This window comes from Megalobrama amblycephala, linkage group LG9 (genome assembly GCF_018812025.1).
Source record: "Megalobrama amblycephala isolate DHTTF-2021 linkage group LG9, ASM1881202v1, whole genome shotgun sequence".
NCBI lineage: Eukaryota > Metazoa > Chordata > Actinopteri > Cypriniformes > Xenocyprididae > Megalobrama > Megalobrama amblycephala.
In genome coordinates, this window is record NC_063052.1 from 33335277 (window position 1) to 33356453 (window position 21177).

The 21177-nt window shown below is 39.4% G+C and overlaps 1 protein-coding gene across 1 annotated transcript in view; it reads left to right on the plus strand.

Moving 5' to 3' along the window:
* The window catches only part of fam135b (family with sequence similarity 135 member B), a 63428-nt gene extending 42615 nt beyond the window's left edge, over nt 1-20813 (plus strand). Inside the window, exons 7-20 of the mRNA XM_048202982.1 lie at nt 246-372; nt 5063-5216; nt 6170-6219; nt 6352-6507; nt 8505-8578; nt 8800-8954; nt 10186-12403; nt 13601-13767; nt 13885-13976; nt 14386-14483; nt 15435-15586; nt 15808-15918; nt 16000-16113; nt 19043-20813. Of these exons, the coding sequence (XP_048058939.1) occupies nt 246-372; nt 5063-5216; nt 6170-6219; nt 6352-6507; nt 8505-8578; nt 8800-8954; nt 10186-12403; nt 13601-13767; nt 13885-13976; nt 14386-14483; nt 15435-15586; nt 15808-15918; nt 16000-16113; nt 19043-19248 (3874 nt within the window). The 3' untranslated portion in view covers nt 19249-20813. The remainder of the gene's footprint in view (nt 1-245; nt 373-5062; nt 5217-6169; nt 6220-6351; nt 6508-8504; nt 8579-8799; nt 8955-10185; nt 12404-13600; nt 13768-13884; nt 13977-14385; nt 14484-15434; nt 15587-15807; nt 15919-15999; nt 16114-19042) is intronic.
* The last annotated feature ends 364 nt before the right edge of the window (nt 20814-21177 follow it).

A 21177-nucleotide genomic window follows, 5' to 3' on the forward strand; every position in this document is an offset into this window, starting at 1 on the left:
ATTTCAGAGAACAGAAGCCTCATTAGTGACAAATATTCTCAAGACTGACAGTTACAAACTAATCAGACAGGTGGGTTATGTGAGGACCATGTGACACAGCAGGTCTTGTCTTCAGTCAGACATGCAGTATAAATAATCTTGTGAGAGGTCCCTCCCCGCGAACCCTTACGCTAATTCAATTGATAGCAGCTGCACACATTGATCACGCCATAGGTACCTACATTCTGTCATTTGTCTTCCTCTAGTTTTGCGCGCAGTGGTAGGGGGGCTTGGCTAGGTAAAGGATCTCCAGAGAGTGAAGCTCCGCCCTCTGCAATGTCAGTGGAGAATCTGATGTTCGGGGCGGGATACTGCAAACCTGTTCCAACAGAGGTAACCACATACATCTAACCTGATCAACTCATTTTACACAGAAACATAACCATATGTTTAAATGATTCTATTGATCTCTATATTGAATTTTTAAATCCAACCATGTGATTCTGACATCTTAGCTGACTGCCTGACAGCATTGAAACTATATTCTTAGATGGTTTAAGTCCCTTTCAATTTGTTAGAAAAGGAAAACTGCTGCAGAGATTGATTCATTACATGGTTTTTTTTTTTTTTTTTAATTTGTATTAATATGCACTGATCAAGCTCAATAAGAGAAAGAATATATCAAGAAAGAAAACGCTGCTGCTATGTTGTGTGAATAGCATAATTCCATACTACTCAAACAATTCTTGCAGTATGCATAGACAATCCATATGACCTATTATACTTGCCAAAATGTACAATACACTGAGATGCTATATGAGTCTCCCATAATGCAATGCAACTTAATTGTCTACTGGGTGCGTAATGCAATTATTTCTTTTAAAAATACCAGGCAGCATGCAGTGCATATAATATTCAGTATGCTAGTATATAGTATTTCCAAATAATAGCTACCTGCTTCAGTTTGGCTCTACATGAAATTCAGACCTTCAGCCAGAACAATTTAGAGTTAAACAGCATAGGTCATTTGTCCTTTCTGACCAGTAGCTGAGGACAAAGTAGCCCTGCATTTTTTTCTGATTGGAAGGATTGAGAGGTTTCTCTTGCCTGTGGAGATTTCCATTTAGGCAGGAAATCGTAACGAGCTTTCTCGTCTCCGTATGGGTCCTATGTTTACACCCCCCCTGCAGGGCACTTTATTAAGTACAGCGTTACGCTGGAGGGAGGCAGCGTTTGATCATCGTAACGAGCCCAGCTTTAACAGCCTTAAACATGAGGAGCAAGCATCTCTCTCTCTCTCTTCTTTCTATAAGAGCTCACAGGCCTCCTCAGCACTTTTACTTTACAATGAAGGATATAATGTGATGCTTTTTATCATACTCTTTTCACCATATATGCCATAAGATTAAATCTTTAAGCTTATTGGGTGATGAGTTGATATTTTTGTCTTTTGCAAAATGTATTTGGTCACTTAAAGGAATGGTTCATTAATCATTTACTCATCTTTATATTGTTCCATCCAAACTTTCTTTCATCTGTAGCCTAGAACACAAAAGAGAAATTTTGAGAAATTGTCAGGTTCTCTCCTACAATTACAATGAATGAGGACTGGAGATGTCACACTTCTAAAAGCATGCAAAAATAGTAGTTTACATTTTATTTCGATGGTCAACTTTAGATATTTTTAGACACTTTAGACATTTTTAACTATAAGTAACTTTGCAACTACATGTCACCTAACTCTCATTAGAGTAGACTGAAGTAGACTGAGGGCTTTTCACACTTGAAATAGTTAACCCTGGGTCATTCTAAACCCCGTGTAAACAGAATCCTGGGTTATCTTGCTTCACATTTCACACGGTTCATAATTTACCCGGGGTTAACAATCCTGGGTCCTGGGTACTCATAAGCTAACGTTTCACATTGTACATTCCTAAACCCTGGGTTAACATTCTTATATTTGCATATCTGTGGTGTCAGTGTCATTGATTGGATATGACCTGTTTACATAGCTCTAGCATTGCGCAATCATCGTATTGCTGTGCTGTTCTATCAGGTTTATACTGAATGGACATTTTGGACTATACAAGGAAGAATGAAACAGTCTCTTCACTCAAATTGTCACGTTTTCTATCAGCATTTGACATTTTTCCTCTCAAATGCTGAATTTAATGTTTAAATACAATGTGACTGTTCCATGACTGTCCAAAGCAGGCAAATATGAGTATGCGATTGGTTGTCTGTTGCTGTAACATTCTAACACCGTTTCACACTGTACAAGTTTAGCACCGCAATCCGGAGCAGGGTTTCATAACTCTGGGTAAAAAGCAGGACAAACCCTGCTTCTAAATTAAAAGTGTGAAACGTTCCTTTACCCGGGGTTAAAAGCGGTATTTGAACGATGATAACCTGGGGTTAAGCGCAGTGTGAAAAGCCCTTGATAGTATACTGTTAGGGTAGGGTTAGGTGTTAGGGTTCGGGTTAGCAGAATAAGTTGACCGTCTCAGGTTACGCATATAACCATGGTTCCCTGAGAAGGGGAATGAGACACTGCGTCCGAAGACACTTTGGTGTTCCCCAAAGTGTCTTCGGACGCAATGCGAGTTCCCGGTCAAAAGGGAAAAGTTACTTAGGGTGCGTTCACACTTGTCATGTTTGGTTCGATTAAAACGAACCCTGGTGCGATTGCTCGGTTAGTGCGGTTCATTTGAACATATGTGAACGCTGCCATCCGAACCATGGTGCGCACCAAACAAGCGGACCGAGACCGCTGAAAAGATGGGTCTCGGTCCACTTCCAAACGAACTCTGGTGCGGTTCGAATGATATATGAACGCAACACGGACCAAAGACATGTAACCGAACCAAAAACAGGAAGTAGAGACCCTAAAAAGGACAGAATCCTCACGCATGTCGGTTTTTCTCGTCATAGTCGCGAGTTTGCCCATCACAGGCATCAGACGCGCGTCTCCACGCAGCAGATCATTTGTGTGTGTGACGGATGGATTCCTGCCGGTGTTTTGACTACTTTACACATTTTATAAGCTCTTCACGAGTTCCCAGCTGGCCAAAATACCATCACATGCAGGCTACACACACAACGAGCGCATTTACCTCAGCACACAGCATTGTTTTGGATGTTCAGTAAGTTCCGTCTCAAAATAGGCAATACGTCATAAAATCCGACCAATCACGTTGTGAATGTATCCCTATGCCTTAAGGTTCGGTATCTTTTGGTTTGGTGATAAAATTGCCAATGTGAATGCTAACCGGACCAGGACTAAATGTTTTTTTTTTCATCTTTGGTCCGGACCAAATGAACCAAACGAACCGAACTACAAGTGTGAACGCACCCTTATAGTCAGTAGAATGTCTAGAGTGGACCATCAAAATAAAATGTTACCAAACAGTATCATAAAAGTAATATGGCTTGTATATATTACAAGACTTCTGAATCATATAATAGCTTTGTGTGAGAACTAAAACTTCAGTGAACAACCTAAAATTTGGATTGTTTTATATTCTCCCTGTTAACTGCTGCAATTGAAGATGGTGAGTTGAACTAGATCAAACTGATTCTTGAATGTACTTGTAATATATAGTGCACAGACTTGCATGAATGTGTTTGTACACAAGTTGACCACATGGTCACCCAGTGATGACACTATCCCACGATGCATTTACTCTGCACTCAAACTTCTTACATTCAGTTTGGCTCTATAAACTCAATCTATGATCAATATATGTCATTTTTTATGTGAGTGTAATATTGACTGTGTGAGTTTTCCAGCTGTTACAGATACTTAAAAGTGAGAAATGTCAACAGAAAGCACAGAACAGATGTTTGTGTGTGTGCGTGTGTGTGTGAGAGAGAGAGACTGAATTCAGTACGCATCTGTTTGAGTCAAAAGGACATAACTGAATGTAGATTACAAAGCTTCACACATATAATGACAGCGTTCACCACTATCTTTACACCTCGAACATACATACATTACACAGTATACACAAGTATGCAGTAAAGACATATTAGAGGCCCAACAGACACACAATCACTCCTGCATCAGCAATTTATGAGCTTTTGCTCCAAAAATTTAGAGCATCACCTGTGTTTTTTGGTATAGTTATAAAACTGTACATTTAAAAATAGCTTGCATTTAGTGTTAGATTCATAGAGAAGCCTGTTTCAACCCTAAAAAAATATAACAAGGTAATAATTTTTATTGTAACTTTTTTAAAGGAATTAATACTTTTATAAAGCAAAGGTGCATTAAATTGCTCAAAAGTGACAGTTAAGACTTTTATAATATTCAAAAAAAATTCCATTTGAAATAAACACAACTTTTTATATATATATCAAAGAATCCTAAGTATCACAGTTTCCACAAAAATATTAAGCTGCACAACTGTTTTCAACATTGATAATAATAAGAAATTTTTCTTGAGCAGCAAATCAGCATATTAGGATGATTTCTGAAGGATCATGTGACACTGAAGACTGGAGTAATGATGCTGATTCATCTTTGCATAAAAGAGTGACATAATATAAACAATCATATGTAGTTATCGGTACAGTATGTTAACAGAGAGGGTCTGTCGTCTCAGAGAAGTATACGTGTGCAGTTCCTGACGTCCCTGTGTCGTTCTCCATAAGCGAGTGCCACGTATGCACACTTCTATTTTACTGCTGGGAAACTGACTGCGTTTAAAGTTTTACCCTGCGTTTGATCTTCATCTAATTATTGAGCTTCAGGCTCAGCTAAACAAACATACAGCTGCTGCTCATAACAACCACTTCACACATAAATGATAGATAGACAGACTGACAGACAGACATGGTCTATTCTCCTTTTCCTCTTTTTGTCGTGAGAAGCATGTGCTTTCAGCTATTAAATGAGCATTTATAAGAACTCAGCAGTAGCTGTGTAACTAAAATTGTGCTAAAGCTGAGAAAACCTTTGTTCAGCGTTTATGCAACCTGGTTATGTGTGTGCAGAAATAACAGGGAAGAAGTGTGACATGCAGTAAAAGCTGACCTCCACCTCGTATGTCCTGTGTGTGTGTGTGTGTGTGTTTGTTTCCAGGGCAGTTTTTATGTGCCATCGGAGAACTGTCTGCAGAGAGCTTACACGTGGCACCGGCGCATCTGTAAACTGTTGCTGGTGGCTCACAGAGCTCTGCGCTCATATTACACAGCACTAATGAAGGAGATCCCTCAACTGCAAAGCATGGAGATGGGTATAAACACTACCTCTTATGCAACTCATTAATTTTAAATGTGTGGCTTTCTCTAAGATGGTTTAAAGGGACAGTTCACTCAAAAATGACTATTCTGTCAATATTTACCGTCATGTCTTTCAAAACCACCAAGATTTTCTTTCTTCTGTGGGACATACAACAATATTTTAAACAGAAGCTTCAAAAAAGACAAAAGCACAATAACAGCAACATAAAAGTAGTTCATTCATTATTTTTGTGTGAGGAACAGGACAAAGTTTATGTCAGTATTCAATAATTATCACTCTTAAAGTCTGACTTATTCACAGTACAATCAAGAATAATGCAGCCAAAACTATATGTGCTTAATAATTCCTTTTAGTTTAAAGAATGAATTGTTTCTTTAAAGCAACACAGAGTAGGAGCAGGTGAAACCATGACATTGTATGCCATAATAATTTTAATTAATTTCTGAATATATGGTGAACTGCAGGTGGTTTGAAAGTGTTGGAAAGCTAATGATAAATATAACACTTACTAAAAAAGATGAATATTTAATTTGTTTGCCTGCATGTCATGTGACCATTAACCAATATCAGAAAATCATGAACTTGTGAATGTGTTTTTAAACTACTGTATTGAAATATTAACTCTCAGGAGGTACTTTAAGTAAATACTTTGTAAAAGGGATTCAGCTGACAAAAAAGTTTGGGAATCCCTGCATTATATCATCAAGATAACACAGACATCTTCAAAACTGACAATATCATAATATAGTGATTACATGGATGGTAATATTATGGTTCTTTAACACATACTAAGTGGTACTGAATGATCACCAATATCATTTTATCATGGTATTCACATGCTCAAAGGTAATTTAAAGAAGAAAAAAAAGGTATTACCATGATAACCACTTTTTTGTAAGTGAAATTTTGCATGGTCTAACCTTTTCCTAATGTTCTTGTTTCCAGAGGATCTTCCCCTTGAAGAAACATTAAACCAGCTGACTATTGAACTGCAGGTTTGGGAAACACAAATAACTGTATAACACATAATTAATGGCAATGATGTAGGTTCTTTAACACCATCACATGAATAGTATTGTTCTGTGACTAAATAAGACTGACCTCTCTCTCTCTCTCCCTCTCTGTAGCTGCAAAGTGGCCATGAGAAGGTAGCTGAACAGATCAGTAAAGATCTGACGCAGCTCTGTGCTCAGCTGTCTGCTCTTTGGACACAGTTTTTGGAAGCCACGGTTCCTAATCCACATATCCGCTCATACCTGGCCCAGGAGCACCACACGCTAAGGGTGAGAGAGGCTGTTTTATGTTAGGCTGGGATTTTATCTTGTTAAAGGTACACTATATAACTTTTGGCCCTCTAGTGGTTAAAAAACAAAACTGCATGCATTTTGCTGAAGAACATTGTTGTGGTTGTGCTTCGGCTCTGTGTGACTGTGAGGATGAATATAGTTATCCTATTGCTAATAAAACATTCACTACTAGGCTTAACAATATAACCAGTTTAGATGGAAAGGATCTGACTAGCTGAAGATGTTACTCAAGCTTTACCCATTAGTAGACACGGTACTTCCTTGAAAATGAATTCCAGCATAGAGCTACAACAACCATAATCAAATGACCCTTCACAATAGATAATGCTTTACAATGAACTCTGTTAGAGCTACATATGGCAACTTATATGTTCAATAAAATACCTTACTCACCTGTTGAGTAAAAAAAAACACCATCGCCATGTTGCTTATACAACATTTCAAATCCCTCAGTTCTCGCCATCTCCAAAAAGCCAAGATAATGTTGGTTCTTGTTTTATTACGAGCTCTGTCGCATTTTCTTTTGCCAGCAGACTCCCCTCTGTTTATCGTGTTTTAAAACGGGCGATTCCCTGGAGGTTGGAGATTTAGTGGCTCCATGTCAACCATTCTCACTCGCTGTCAACTAACCTATGCCACTCCCACACCATACACGCATCAAAGTAGCCGGAGCAACTTTTCTCGATTTACTGATATGACGAGACACGCACTGGCAAGTGATTCATGTACACAATTTCCCACGAAAATCATCCCAATATGTTTAAAAGATGAGATATGTTATAATAGGCTTACCATAGTCAATCAGGGTAAGACATAAACACGTTTTGCAAGAAGCATTGATGATGTATTGGCTTATTTAAATTTTGTTAATTTTGAACAAAAAAAGTTACATAGTGTATCATGTTTCACTCAGAAATATGTAAAATTACATAAGTAAAATAGGTTGCAAAGGCCTTGAGCATGTTCAACACCTATAGGTTTTTTTCTAACCCTGGATTATGTAAGCCTTCTACAAATGTTGCAAAACCCTGTTTTTTACTGCCATACAGGGTGAATTTTTAAAGCCCATTTTCGCTTTATGAAATATATAAATTCAAATACAGTAGCTCACTTAATAATCCCACTGGCAAATTGGCATTATTCCCTGATTGCTAACAGTCGAATTCTTCTCTAGTCAGTCTGATTTATATTATTGTAGGATAAATCCTGGAATAAACTGGGGTTCGCCTACACAGCCTGAATTTCCAAGCATCCCTCACAACTCTGCTTCATCTAGAGCGATGTATTAGACAGAAACTTCATCTCTTCTGATACATGCAGTGATTCCACCCACAGGACAGCTCAGCTTTTAATTACAGAACTGTGAGTTATTATAATGATGAAAAAGATAAAGAGATGAATCCAATTTTGTCTTTATTACTAGAGCGGTTTTATTACACTCTCATACACAAGGTTCCTTTATAAAATATTCCTGCTCACCGTGGAGGACGTGTGACTGATCTTAAAAAAGATATATAAGACACAAGATTGTAATGCATTCATAATGTGCCTGCAAGACAAATAGAGAGAGAAAAGTTGAAATGATTCAGATGCAGCATGAATGATGTATAACTCAGCATGATCTACAGTGACTTGATACAGTATAGGAATTAGTTTGAAATGGGTGATTCTTCAAGAAGGGGAACTTTTTTGACAACTAAAAACTGATTTTATAGAAAAGAAGTAACTTTTTTCACACAGGCTTTTTAACAACTAAAAAAAGTGTTTAAATCACAGATTCTACTTTGCATGTTAAATATTTTTAGGTATTTGCATGTACAATTTATCATTTTATGTGAAGAGTTGATTTGAATAGTCAAAAGTGCCTCTGATTAAAAAATCTAAACGAACAACAAAGAATGTGTCATTGAGATCTACAAGTAGTGTTGTATGATTTGTGTACATACTGAATGTCTGTGTGTATGTTTGTGCAGGTCAGGAGATTTTCTGAAGCGTATTTCTTCACGGAACATCCCAAAGAGTCCTCACTTACATTTCAGGAGGAGCTGTGAGTCTTTTATCGTAGTGTCTGCCTTTCTCTTTCAGACACATACACAAACACAATAGCAAACTGACAATATCACTTTAATACCATGGTGCTGAATGATTACCACATTCATATACCATAGTTTTGTTTAATTTGTAAATAAGAATAATTAACATATATAGTACAGCAAGCATGTGTGCCAAGAAATACAGACTGAAACCTCTGTGTATCTCTCATGACAGTATCAACAGACACGCACAGGTGGCCACAGAGATGCGCAACTCTGATTACCTGCTCCGAATGCCTCCACTTCCTGTGGAATGCCTGGACATTGACGGAGACTGGAGCAGCCTGCCAATCATCTTCGAGGACAGATACGTGGACACGCCCTGTTTAGGTGACAGCCAACGGAGACCCTGTTTAAAATTAGAATGAATTAATGGCCAAACTAATGAATGAATAAGTTAACTAATTAATGAATTAATGAACAAAAGATTAAATGAACAGAATAATTAACCAACAAACTAATAAATAAAAGAACATAATAATGAACTTAAAGGGATAGTTCACCCAAAAATGATTATTTGAAAAAATAAATTAAAAATGAATTATCCCATAATTTACTCACCCTCCAGCCATCCTAGGTGTATATGACTATCTTCTTTCAAACAAACACAATCCGAGATATATTTAAAAAAATCCTTAGTGCTCCAAGGTTTATAATGGTTGTGAATGGTAACCTACATTCTGAAGACAGAAAAAATGCATCCATCCATTAAAAAAGTAATCCATATGGCTCCAGGGGGATAATAAAGGCCTTTTGAAGCGAAGGGATGTGTTTTTGTAAGAAAAATATCCATATGTAAAACTTTATAAACTCGAATAACAAGCTTCCAGTAGACGACCGCACGAAAAATGCGCAAGTTGACTTGCGCCAAATAAGTAACCCTCTGACGAGATGTATGACGCAGGATGTAGGAGTATCGTAAGCTTAGACACCTCTCACGGTTCAAACAAATACGGCTGGGCAACAAACTCAAGCTCCTCTTCTCTTATATCGAAATTTTAGACTTCTAAGGTGTGACCAGGGTTTTGTTTTGCTATCTCCTCTTCGCCTCTGCGTTCGTCATTGCGTTCGGGTCAAAGGTTGCTCTTCTGCCCAAATTGACGTGCGCAATAAGCATATGGTCGTCTACCGGAAGCTCGTTATTTGAATTTATAAAGTTTTATATATGGATATTTTTCTTACAAAAACACATCCCTTCACTTCAAAAGGCCTTTATTAACCCCCTGGAGCCATATGGATTACTTTTTTTATGGATGGATGCATTTTTTCTGTCTTCAGAATGTAGGTTACCATTCACAACCATTATAAATCTTGGAGGACTAAGGATATTTTTAAATATATCTTGGATTGTGTTCGTCTGAAAGAAGATTGTCATATAAAACTAGGATGGCTTGAGGGTGAGTAAATCATGGGATAATTTTCATTTTTGGGTGAACTATCCCTTTAATAATGCAGCTGGCTAAAAACCGCTTTGGTAGAGACATGGCTTAAAGTATCCTTATTTTTTTTTTTTAATAACAGAACAAACACAGTCGAACACTTTTCTGTTTCTCTGTTATAGACTACAACGTCCATGAGCAAAATCAGTCTGTTTTGAACTCTCAACCATGCCCTGAGCTAACCAGAACTATCAGTACAGTTGAAGGAACACATGACACCAATTCACCAGCACCACCCCCTGAGAAACCTCCCTGTGAAGATTGCATGGATTTGCCCACTTACATGGCGCTGATTGGCCAGCAGGAGGATTGCATCACTGATTATAAAGAGACAAGACCTCAAGGAGAGACTCTGATTGGCCATGTGTGTGAGACAGATATTGATAGAAGCGAATGCATCATGACAAGTAGCGATTCAAGAAATGAGTCTGTCGATGAAGCCACATGCCAATGTGAAACCGAGGAAGGATTTGATGTTGAATGTAGGTCTGTAGACAGCGATGACGCAATAGATACAGGTAACCTGGAGAAAACTAGCTGCCAAAAAGAAACCGATGACTTTGATGAATCTGATCATGCAGGTCTAAAACAAACTAATATTACCCAAAGTACTGATTTTAGTAGCAGACAGGCATTGCTGCTTGTTCCAGCAGATGCTGCAGAACTTCCCGACCTCACGAGTCTTGACAGCTTCGAGTTCTTGCCCAATCATAACCATGACAACCATCTTCAAACACCAGGCAATACTGGGAGTCTTGGCAACGAGGAGCCACAGGCAGTATTAGATGACAGATACATTGAAGCACCTGCAAAGGATTATGGGAGCAAGGATACATCACCAGCTAATCTACTGAACACCAAGTCTCTTGGAACCAATCCTTTAGCCACGTCCCCTTCTCGTAACTTTCTACAACAGAACCGTCGCTTGTCCGAAAACCCGCCCAGGGGCGTATTCTTGGGCGGGTCTAAGCTAATGAACCGCTCCTCCTCTGTGATCTCAGACTCCGGTATTGAGAGCGAGCCAAGCTCTGTAGCCTGGACCCTGGAGGGTCGAGGAGTTGTCGCAGGGGGTCGTGACGTCTTGCAGAACTTGGCACGGCATCAGGCGGTGCATCAGAGCTCTCTGGAGGGCTTACAGACGGAAAGTCACGGCAGCCTGCCCAGTGCCACACAGGCCTCTTTGACCTCCATAAGCTCGCTACCGTACGAAGAAGAGGATGAGAGGCAGCTCAACACTTTGACCAAATCCGCCTCAGCGCCGCAGATCAGCAGCCCTGACGACACCGAGGAGGATCGTGAAACACCTAATCAGGTGGTCTGTGTGGTCAATCAGCTGAGGCTGAGTGAGGAAGCAGCTAGTGAGGTGAAGCGGAATCTTTCTAGGGAGGACAAAGAGGAAACAACCGATCAAGAGAAGGGGGATGTTAGTATGGCCAATCAGTTGAGGCTGAGTGAGGAAGAAGCCAAAGAGGTGAAGCTGAATCTTCAAGGCAATACTAGGGAGGACAGAGAGGAATCAATCTATCAGGAGAAGAGGAATATTTGTGTGGCCAATCAGCTAAGGCAGAGTACTGAAGCAGCCAATGAGGTGAAGCAGAATCTTCAAGGTGTTACTAGTGAGGACGGAAACGAAACAAACAATCAGGAGATTGACACAGATGAGTCGTCCAATCAGGAAAAGACAGATCTTGCTTTTGTAAATACAGAAATGTTACTATACCAGCAATTTTTGTTGGATAATGGTGTTGAAAATGCCACAGTGGAGGAACTGACTGAAAACTCTGAGGATTGTCTAGGAAACGTTTTGCTTAAAGAGTATTCTGGTGTAATGGATGACAACATGGAGATCTGTAGCTGTGAAAATGAACACTGCAAACACAAAGGGGTGCTAGAGTTAAATGCATATCAAAAGGACCATGATGACATCAGTGTATGTAACATTCATTTGAATGAACTAATGAACCCAGATTTACCAACCGATGACAAGAGCAGTCACGGAATTACTGCTAATGAGAAAGAAAGGCCCGCAGATCTCATCAAGCTTTTGGCCAATGAGAGAGAGCAGCAGGCACTAGAGGGGCAGAGCAGAGCCAATAAAGTGCAAAGTACAGGTCTCGCATTCATGAATAAAAAAGTGGTGGAGGTTGTGAACCTGTCGGTGTCGTGCGCTCCCACATGTTTGCCCTTCTCGTCCGTACTTCGTGATTCACCGTCAGTCAGTGGAATCTCCACACGCCAAGCCACCTCCCCCATTACCCATCAACCCCTGGGCTCCTTCGGAATCATCTCCTCCAACACCTTCCTTGGTGCTGACCAGGAAATCAACGAGAGAATGATTAAGTAAGGTTTTCTTTGGTTTAAACAAAGTTTCATGCTTAAAGTTAGCAACAACATTTTATTGTTAGTGTGTTTACTATTAATAAATTAGTCACTAATGTGTGTCTATATACTATATAGTAGGGATGTAACGGTACATGTACTCATCCCGAACCATCATGGTACGGACGTCACGGTTCAGTGCATACAGTAAGACGACGAATACAGTCAGTCACAGATGATCTACACTCCAATCCAGCAGGGGGCGTGTGCGGTAATGCAACACTGTTTGCTAACCGCCACAACAGGAAAAAGTGCTGAAGAAGAAGAAGAACAGACAATCTATGCATAGATATGTTTACGTGTAATCTCTCACTCAGTGTTTCAACCACGGAAAGACATCAATAAAACAGCTTGAGAATAATATCTCAAGTAGCACTACATTTACCTCAGGCAAGTCATTTAGTGTCCACAGCATGTTAGTTCACTAGAGAAAGGAACTCTAGAAGGGAGCATTTCACTAAATATATGCACTATATTAGTTTATATATTCATTATATTTACTTTACCTGTTAGTAATATTTTAATTATTTAATATACGTTTAAATAAATTTGTCATGAAAAAAGGATATGACAGTAACTGTGTAAATGATTGATTTTATAATTAGATTTAGAAGTTAATGCAAAACCCCTTATGTGCAATATACAGTTTTTTTTTTATTTGAGTATTGATTATTATATAAAAAAATAAATAAATATTACCGAACCTGTACCAAACTGTGACTTCAATGCCTAGGTACGTACTGAACCATAATGTTTGTGTACCGTTAAACTCCTACTATATAGTGTGTCACTACTACTTGTGCTCATGCTTAATTATTTGAACAAATTGCTACACCTAGGTAGTAAATTTTGCTGCAATGTTTGTGCTAGGAACAAAAATGTCAATTTCCTTATCAAACTATAAATCTGCAATGGAATGTGCTAAATCCAACTGCATAGCAACACCCTGTTAACCAGCCCACAGCACCCTGTTACTATTTAAATACTACTTTAGTCAAAGGCATTGATTTGGTTTCAACTTTGGGGGGGTTGAACGTTGGTATGGTTGTATTGTACTGGGGGGGTTGTAACTGATGGATTTGAATACCCCCCAAACTACGCCCCTGACTTTAGTGCTTGTTCACTGTAGTATTAAAGTTCTTCATTGTTGACTCATAGCTTCTATAAGGCAAAGGAAGCCCTGCTGAGTGAGCTGGTGTTCAGAGGCACTCTCTACAGTGACCTGCCTTACCTCGCCTCTGATCTTCCATACTTCCCCCCTGAGGAAGACGACACAGAGTTTGAGGATGGGATACACCTCGTGGTGTGTGTCCATGGACTTGATGGTAAACGTTCCAACCTTAAAGACATACATTTAGATTTATAGAGGTTTACAAAACATTTAAGATGAAAAATAATGTATAATGTATCTGTAGTAATTGTTTTTGTGATTGTTTTACCAGGTAACAGTGCAGATCTGCGGTTGGTCAAGACATTTATAGAGCTCGGGCTGCCAGGATCTAGACTGGACTTCCTCATGTCAGAACGCAACCAGGTAGAACATCCATCCAATCAGCAAACTTGGTGAACTCCATTCAGCCAATCAGAGCACTCAGGACATTAATTACATAATGACAATGACAAAGTCAGGGGTTAGATCAGAATCACACCAAGATCACGCCAAAAATTAGCAAATCTTTTCAGCAATATTGAAGGATATTAGAGAACAACATGGAGAATATGAGCCAGGAAGGCATAATAAACCATTGGGAAGACTTTGTAGATTTAATAGGGACAATTTTAAAAAGTGATTAATTATTATAGGTAACAATGGTAATAAAACTATTTGGTGAGGTCTTGTAGCAATACTCATGTACTGCACTCAGCAACCAATCACAACTATATGGTCCCCAGTATAAGTTTGATCGGTTTTCTGTTGACATTCTCTCATTTTCTGTCTCCAGGTGGACACATTTGCAGATTTTGACACCATGACTGACAGACTTATGGACGAGATAATTCAGCACATCCAGCTGTATAACCTCACCATCCACCGAATCAGGTTTATAAACATATTACCTCAATCAACAGCAGAAAACTTACCAACATATTATATCAGTGCAATCAAACCACAGCCAATTTCAGCAGCACAGCATTAGAGCTCAAACTATTGGTCTGGACCAATAGACATTCAATTTCATGCTTTTTGCATCCAGAGAGTTACGGTATCTACTAGCAAGGCCTAACTAGGCCATGTTAACCAGTTAAACAATGCATATGACTTTCTAAAACCCTGTGATCCTACACACACAATGCACATATATACACAAATTACAGACTAGTGCGCCCCCTTGTGGTTGGACATTTAGATACATCTGCCACAACCACTTTACACATTGGTATTCATGAACAATTTGACAAAGGTATGATCTTCAGTGGTTGCTTGCTACTAAATAGTATGTTGTAGACAAGATTTGCCTCCAAATGCTTGATCCAGATGAAGTATAAAGCTTAACTTGTTTTTAGAGTCCACGATACAAATAGTGTACACAGAAGTTAAAGTTGATATTGGCTCCTGGATGGTAATAGACCACTGATCCCACTAGAACTGCATATGCTATACCTTTTATTACCACAAGATGGCAGTAGAGTTAAAGAAAGGTGGTGTTTGGAATTCAAAAGCAATTAAATTCACACAATCCACTGGAAAATGGAACAAACGTTTCTCCTAGTTCAGTTTTAATCTTAATTTTACAGTCATTTTATTGTCTTTTGATATACTTCCCATTCCCTGTCCTCTCTGTCTTTGTTCCTGCTATAAAGTCTCTAATGTCTTTTGAAAATCAAATGTTAAAAAAAGATTAATGAAGATCGTGAGAGACTTAATTGAAGCTGTAGCTCCTATGTGAAATGTAGAAATAATTTGAATGAAAAGAGACCTAGAAGCTCATCAAAACTGGATCCACCATTTTTGGAAAGTTTGATGCCTGACTTTTTTGTTTCTTTTCTGCAGTTTTATCGGACACTCTTTGGGGAATGTCATCATTCGCTCTGTTCTGACCCGACCCAGATTTCGCTGTTACCTCTGTAAACTCCACACTTTCCTGTCCCTGTCTGGACCCCACCTGGGAACACTGTATAACAACAGCACGCTGGTCAGCACAGGTACACACAGAAATACATCACACAGATACAAAACCTTTAAAACCTTTGGGGTCAGTATGATTTTTTTTTTTTTTTTTTTTTTTTTAGAAATTAACACTTTTATTCAGCAAGGATGTATTAAATTGATCAAAAGTGTCAAAAAAGATTATATTCATCAAAGAGTCCTGGAAAAATGTATCACGGTTTCCACATGTCTTTATAAACCCCTATGACTTCTTCAGGTCTATGGCTAATGCAGAAACTGAAGAAGTCTGGATCCCTACTGCAGCTTACGTTCAGGGACCACACTGACCCACGACAGACCTTCCTCTACACGCTCAGCAAGAAACCAGGTAGACACGTGGGCAAATAAGCAAGGATGAACACCAACACATATACATAAATACCTAAGTTTTCTTACTTTCTTTGTCCAGGTCTGCAGTTCTTCAAGAACGTGGTGTTGGTGGCCTCCCCACAGGACCGATACGTGCCCTTCCACTCGGCCCGCATTGAGATGTGTCGGACAGCCCTTAAAGACAGAACCACAGGTCTGTTAGCACAAAAATGTTTTCCAACCCAGAACTCCCTAGAAAGGACATAGCAACCCCCATAGCAGCCAACAGGAACACCCCATATATATATATATATATATATATATATATATATATATATATTATATACACATAGCCACCTCATTAGTGTCTGTTTCTATGGGCCGCTATACATAAGCCATCTGCTATATTGTAACGGCCAAGTTGTCTGTACATCTGCGACCTAGTTATTCACATGTATTCAAATATGTATATCTGCAATAGATCTTAGCAGATGATTTTCACAGTATTTAGTTTGTCATTAATGGGATAATTCTGCATATGGATATTGCATATTGAGTTATACATAAAAAAACAAACCAGTTTAACAGAGGCCAGCTAGTAAAGAGTTGTGCAGGTAAACTTCACTCCCCTGGCCTCAAGAAGTCTGCACAGAGCAGTGGAGTAGAACTGGAGGAGGTTATATTGGTGCCATGACCTGGGTGGAAGTGAGTGTAATGGAGGCCAGCTAGTAAAGAGCTGTGCAGGTAGACCTCACTCCCCTGGCCTCAACAGGCCCATCCGAAGCGGAGCAAGTAGAACCGGAGGAGGTTACATTGGTGCCATGACCCGGGTGGGAGTGAGTGTAATGGAGGCCAGCTAGTAAAGAGCTGTGCAGGTAGACCTCACTCCCCTGGCCTCAACAGGCCCATCCGAAGTGGAGCAAGTAGAACCGGAGGAGGTTACATTGGTGTCGTGACCCGGGTGGGAGTGAGTGTAATGGAGGCCAGCTAGTAAAGAGTTGTGCAGGTAGACCTAACTCCCCTGGCCTCAACAGGCCCATCCGAAACAGAGCAAGTAGAACCGGAGGAGGTTACATTGGTGCCATGACCCGGGTGGGAGTGAGTGTAATGGAGGCCAGCTAGTAAAGAGCTGTGCAGGTAGACCTCACTCCCCTGGCCTCAACAGGCCCATCCGAAGTGGAGCAAGTAGAACCGGAGGAGGTTACATTGGTGTCGTGACCCGGGTGGGAGTGAGTGTAATGGAGGCCAGCTAGTAAAGAGCTGTGCAGGTAGACCTCACTCCCCTGGCCTCAACAGGCCCATCCGAAACAGAGCAAGTAGAACCGGAGGAGGTTACATTGGTGCCATGACCCGGGTGGGAGTGAGTGTAATGGAGGCCAGCTAGTAAAGAGTTGTGCAGGTAGACCTCACTCCCCTGGCCTCAACAGGCCCATCCGAAACAGAGCAAGTAGAACCGGAGGAGGTTACATTGGTGCCATGACCCGGGTGGGAGTGAGTGTAATGGAGGCCAGCTAGTAAAGAGCTGTGCAGGTAGACCTCACTCCCCTGGCCTCAACAGGCCCATCCGAAACAGAGCAAGTAGAACCGGAGGAGGTTACATTGGTGCCATGACCCGGGTGGGAGTGAGTGTAATGGAGGCCAGCTAGTAAAGAGCTGTGCAGGTAGACCTCACTCCCCTGGCCTCAACAGGCCCATCCGAAACAGAGCAAGTAGAACCGGAGGAGGTTACATTGGTGCCATGACCCGGGTGGGAGTGAGTGTAATGGAGGCCAGCTAGTAAAGAGCTGTGCAGGTAGACCTCACTCCCCTGGCCTCAACAGGCCCATCCGAAGTGGAGCAAGTAGAACCGGAGGAGGTTACATTGGTGCCATGACCTGGGTGGGAGTGAGTGTAATGCAGGCCAGCTAGTAAAGAGCTGTGCAGGTAAACCTCACTCCCCTGGTCTCAACGTCCTTGTTATCACACCTGTCAACGTGTCTGGAGCAGTCAAAAACATCTACGTATATATTCCTTTGGAACACCCATGGAATAGTGCTGAAAACTCCAGCAACCACATACCAACATTCTAAAACACTCAAAACATCGTAGCAACAGCATAGCAATGCCCTAGCAACTTCCAGGATAATCTAGCAAGCAGTTAGCCACACCCTAGCTACTGATTTGAATGCCCTAAGATCAATCGCTTCAACAATTCTTTTAATTTTTTACATATAAAATACAAATCAACCTGAGATGTTTCTGCACACATACCCCATTAGCAGCAAATTGCTCTGCCAGTGGTGTGAATGAAATGGAATGAAAAGGAAGCTGCGACAAGAAGTTAAAAAGAAAGCGAGAGGAAAGAGTGTTCTTCAGTTTATGAGACTGTCACCAGTCTGTGGCGTGCAGCTCTTTGACAGGTATTTTTCTTTCAGTTTGAGAGACAGATTAGAGAATTCAGCCTCTCTGTGAGTGTCAGTGTGACAGACAGAGCTAAGGATACACACTCTGAGCTGTCACATACACACACACAAAGACTATGATCACATAGAACAGTGGAGGATGCCTAGAAATAGAGACTTTGTTTGGATATGAATGTGCATACTATGTCAATGCATAGCTAGCTGCAGACTGCAAAAAAAAAAAAAAATGGCATGAGCTTTCTCAATATGGCGAATTCCAATCAGATCGGTAGGATTTCCAAGAGTCTGCGGGCACAGGTTTTTCTCAATCCGCTGGGAGACAAAGTCATGTTTACGAATTCTAAGACCCTTCTGGGAAAGAACTAGTCACTAGATTTGCAGAATTTGCAAGGTTTATGCATCAGTTCTTTGAAAAATATTCAAGACTGCTGCATGCCATTTATTCATAAAAGTGCATTTTACATACAGTGCATTTAAAATGGAAGTCTATGGGGCAAGGCATTGCACCAGGAAAACCGTTACATTTATTTAGAATTTTTCACAAGTTTGGCATTGCTAAGAATTTTAAAAATGTTTTTGAAAGAAATCTCTTCTGCTCACGAAGGCTGCATTTGTTTGATCAAAAATGCAGTAATATTGTGAAATATCATTACCATTTAAAATAACTGTGATGCAAAGCTGGAATTATATTATATTATATTCTGTATGTAATGTGTGTTATATCCATTTGTTCCCTAACAGGTCCAGTATATACAGAGATGATCAATAACTTACTCCAGCCATTGCAGAGCGCTCCAGACTGTCGTTTGATCAGACAGAACGTGTTTCATGCGTTACCGAACACGGCCAACACACTGATCGGACGCGCAGCTCACATCGCGGTGCTTGACTCTGAACTCTTCCTGGAGAAGTTTCTTCTGGTAGCCGGGCTCAACTACTTCAAATAGCCGAGCTTTAGAGATGACATCATGCCTTGAGTTCTGTTGGAGAGCCAATCAGATTACATTTCAAATCAGCCAATCACATTTCATTTCAGAGTCATAACGAGCTCTGGAGTTTTTTCAATAAGTTCAGCCTGTGGACGCAAAGAAAACAGAAATTGAAGATTCAGACTGTGAATCTGAATACACGTATGTAAAATCTGTACAGAAAGAACACTGTATACTAAGCAAATAGAGGAAACTAACAGCTGGAGGCCTACACTCGCCTTAACGAAGCTTTGACGTAGTAACTTAACATTGAATAATCATAACTGGAGAGTTAATCATTTGAATGTAAATTCGGTGTGTAGCTGGTGTTGTAACAACAGCCTTGGTTCTTCATTCCCTCCAGTCACCGAACGTATATTTGCTGCGCCGTTCGTAACTTGAAGTTGATCTCACTGGAATTTAATACTTGAAGAGTAAATTCAGTCATTCACCTGGCGTTTGAGTTTCGCGTTATGAGAACGCTTCAGTGTTTTTAAGTTTCATTTTACTGAGTCAATCTTTTATAGTTTGTGTGTTTTGACCGTCATGTTGTGAAGTGTGAATCTCACTGTGAAATAAGCCAAATCCATTGTTTTTTGTACCGTGATGGAATACATTCCCCTGTAACAGTATTCATTTGGTGAACGGAGATCATGATCTGAATGTGTTTACCATTCCAGCCTTAACTATCACAAAGTGAGTATTTCTCAACATCTTCTATCATTTCAGTGTTTCGTTGATTCATTTTAAACGGTTAGTTCAATAGAATGAACATTCTGTCATCATTCCAAACCAGAGTTCTTCTTTCTTCCATGGAACAACAAAGGAGTGTTGGGTGTCCAAAAACTCCAAAAATGACAACATAGCCCTATAAAAACATAAAAAAAAAAATAAAAAAAAAAAAATTAAATCAATACATTCATGTAAGACATTTTCAATTTATTTTGCTGCAGTTTAACTGATTGTGTGAGCATTCATATCTATATCCTTATAAATACTTTAGGATTGGATGAACTCCAATGTATGGGAAAGATGTTTTGCCATCACACTTGACAGAAAATGCATTTCCTTATGTGATGCTTTTGTCAATACTCCTCCGAACATTAACATAATACTTTCATCTTTACTTATAGTGTTTGCAAGGCAGGGTAGAGCGATACTTGCATACTTGAATTGTAATTGGTTTTCTTTTTACACACATCCAATCATTTATAGCCTCATTTACACTATACTTAACATAGAAATTGATTTCGTGCACAAATGACAGAAAATATGTTTGTATGAAAAGGTTTTGACTATATGGAAAGGTTTAAAGCGGATCAAAGTCAAAAACCTTTACTAAACTAATATTCAGAAGTTTAGGGTTGGTAAGAAATTTTAAAATTATTAAAACAGTCTCACAATTATTAAAAGAGTCTCATATGCTCACAAATGCTGCATTTATTTGATCAAAAATACAGTAAAACGCAGTAATATTGTGAAATATTATTACAATTTAAAATGACTGTTTTCTATTTGATAATATTTAAAATGTAAATTTATTTCTTGTGATCAAAGCTGAATTTTCAGCATCATTACTCCAGTCTTCAGTGTCACATGATCCTTCAGAAATCGTTCTAATATTCTAATTTGCTGCTCAAGAAACATTCCTTATTATTATCAATATATATATATATATATATATATATATATATATATATATATATATATATATATATATATATATACAGTACAGTCCAAAAGTTTGGAACCACTAAGATTTTTAATGTTTTTAAAAGAAGTTTCATCTGCTCACCAAGGCTACATTTATTTAATTAAAAATACAGTAAAAAACAGTAATATTGTGAAATATTATTACAATTTAAAATAACTGTGTACTATTTAAATATATTTGACAAAGTAATTTAT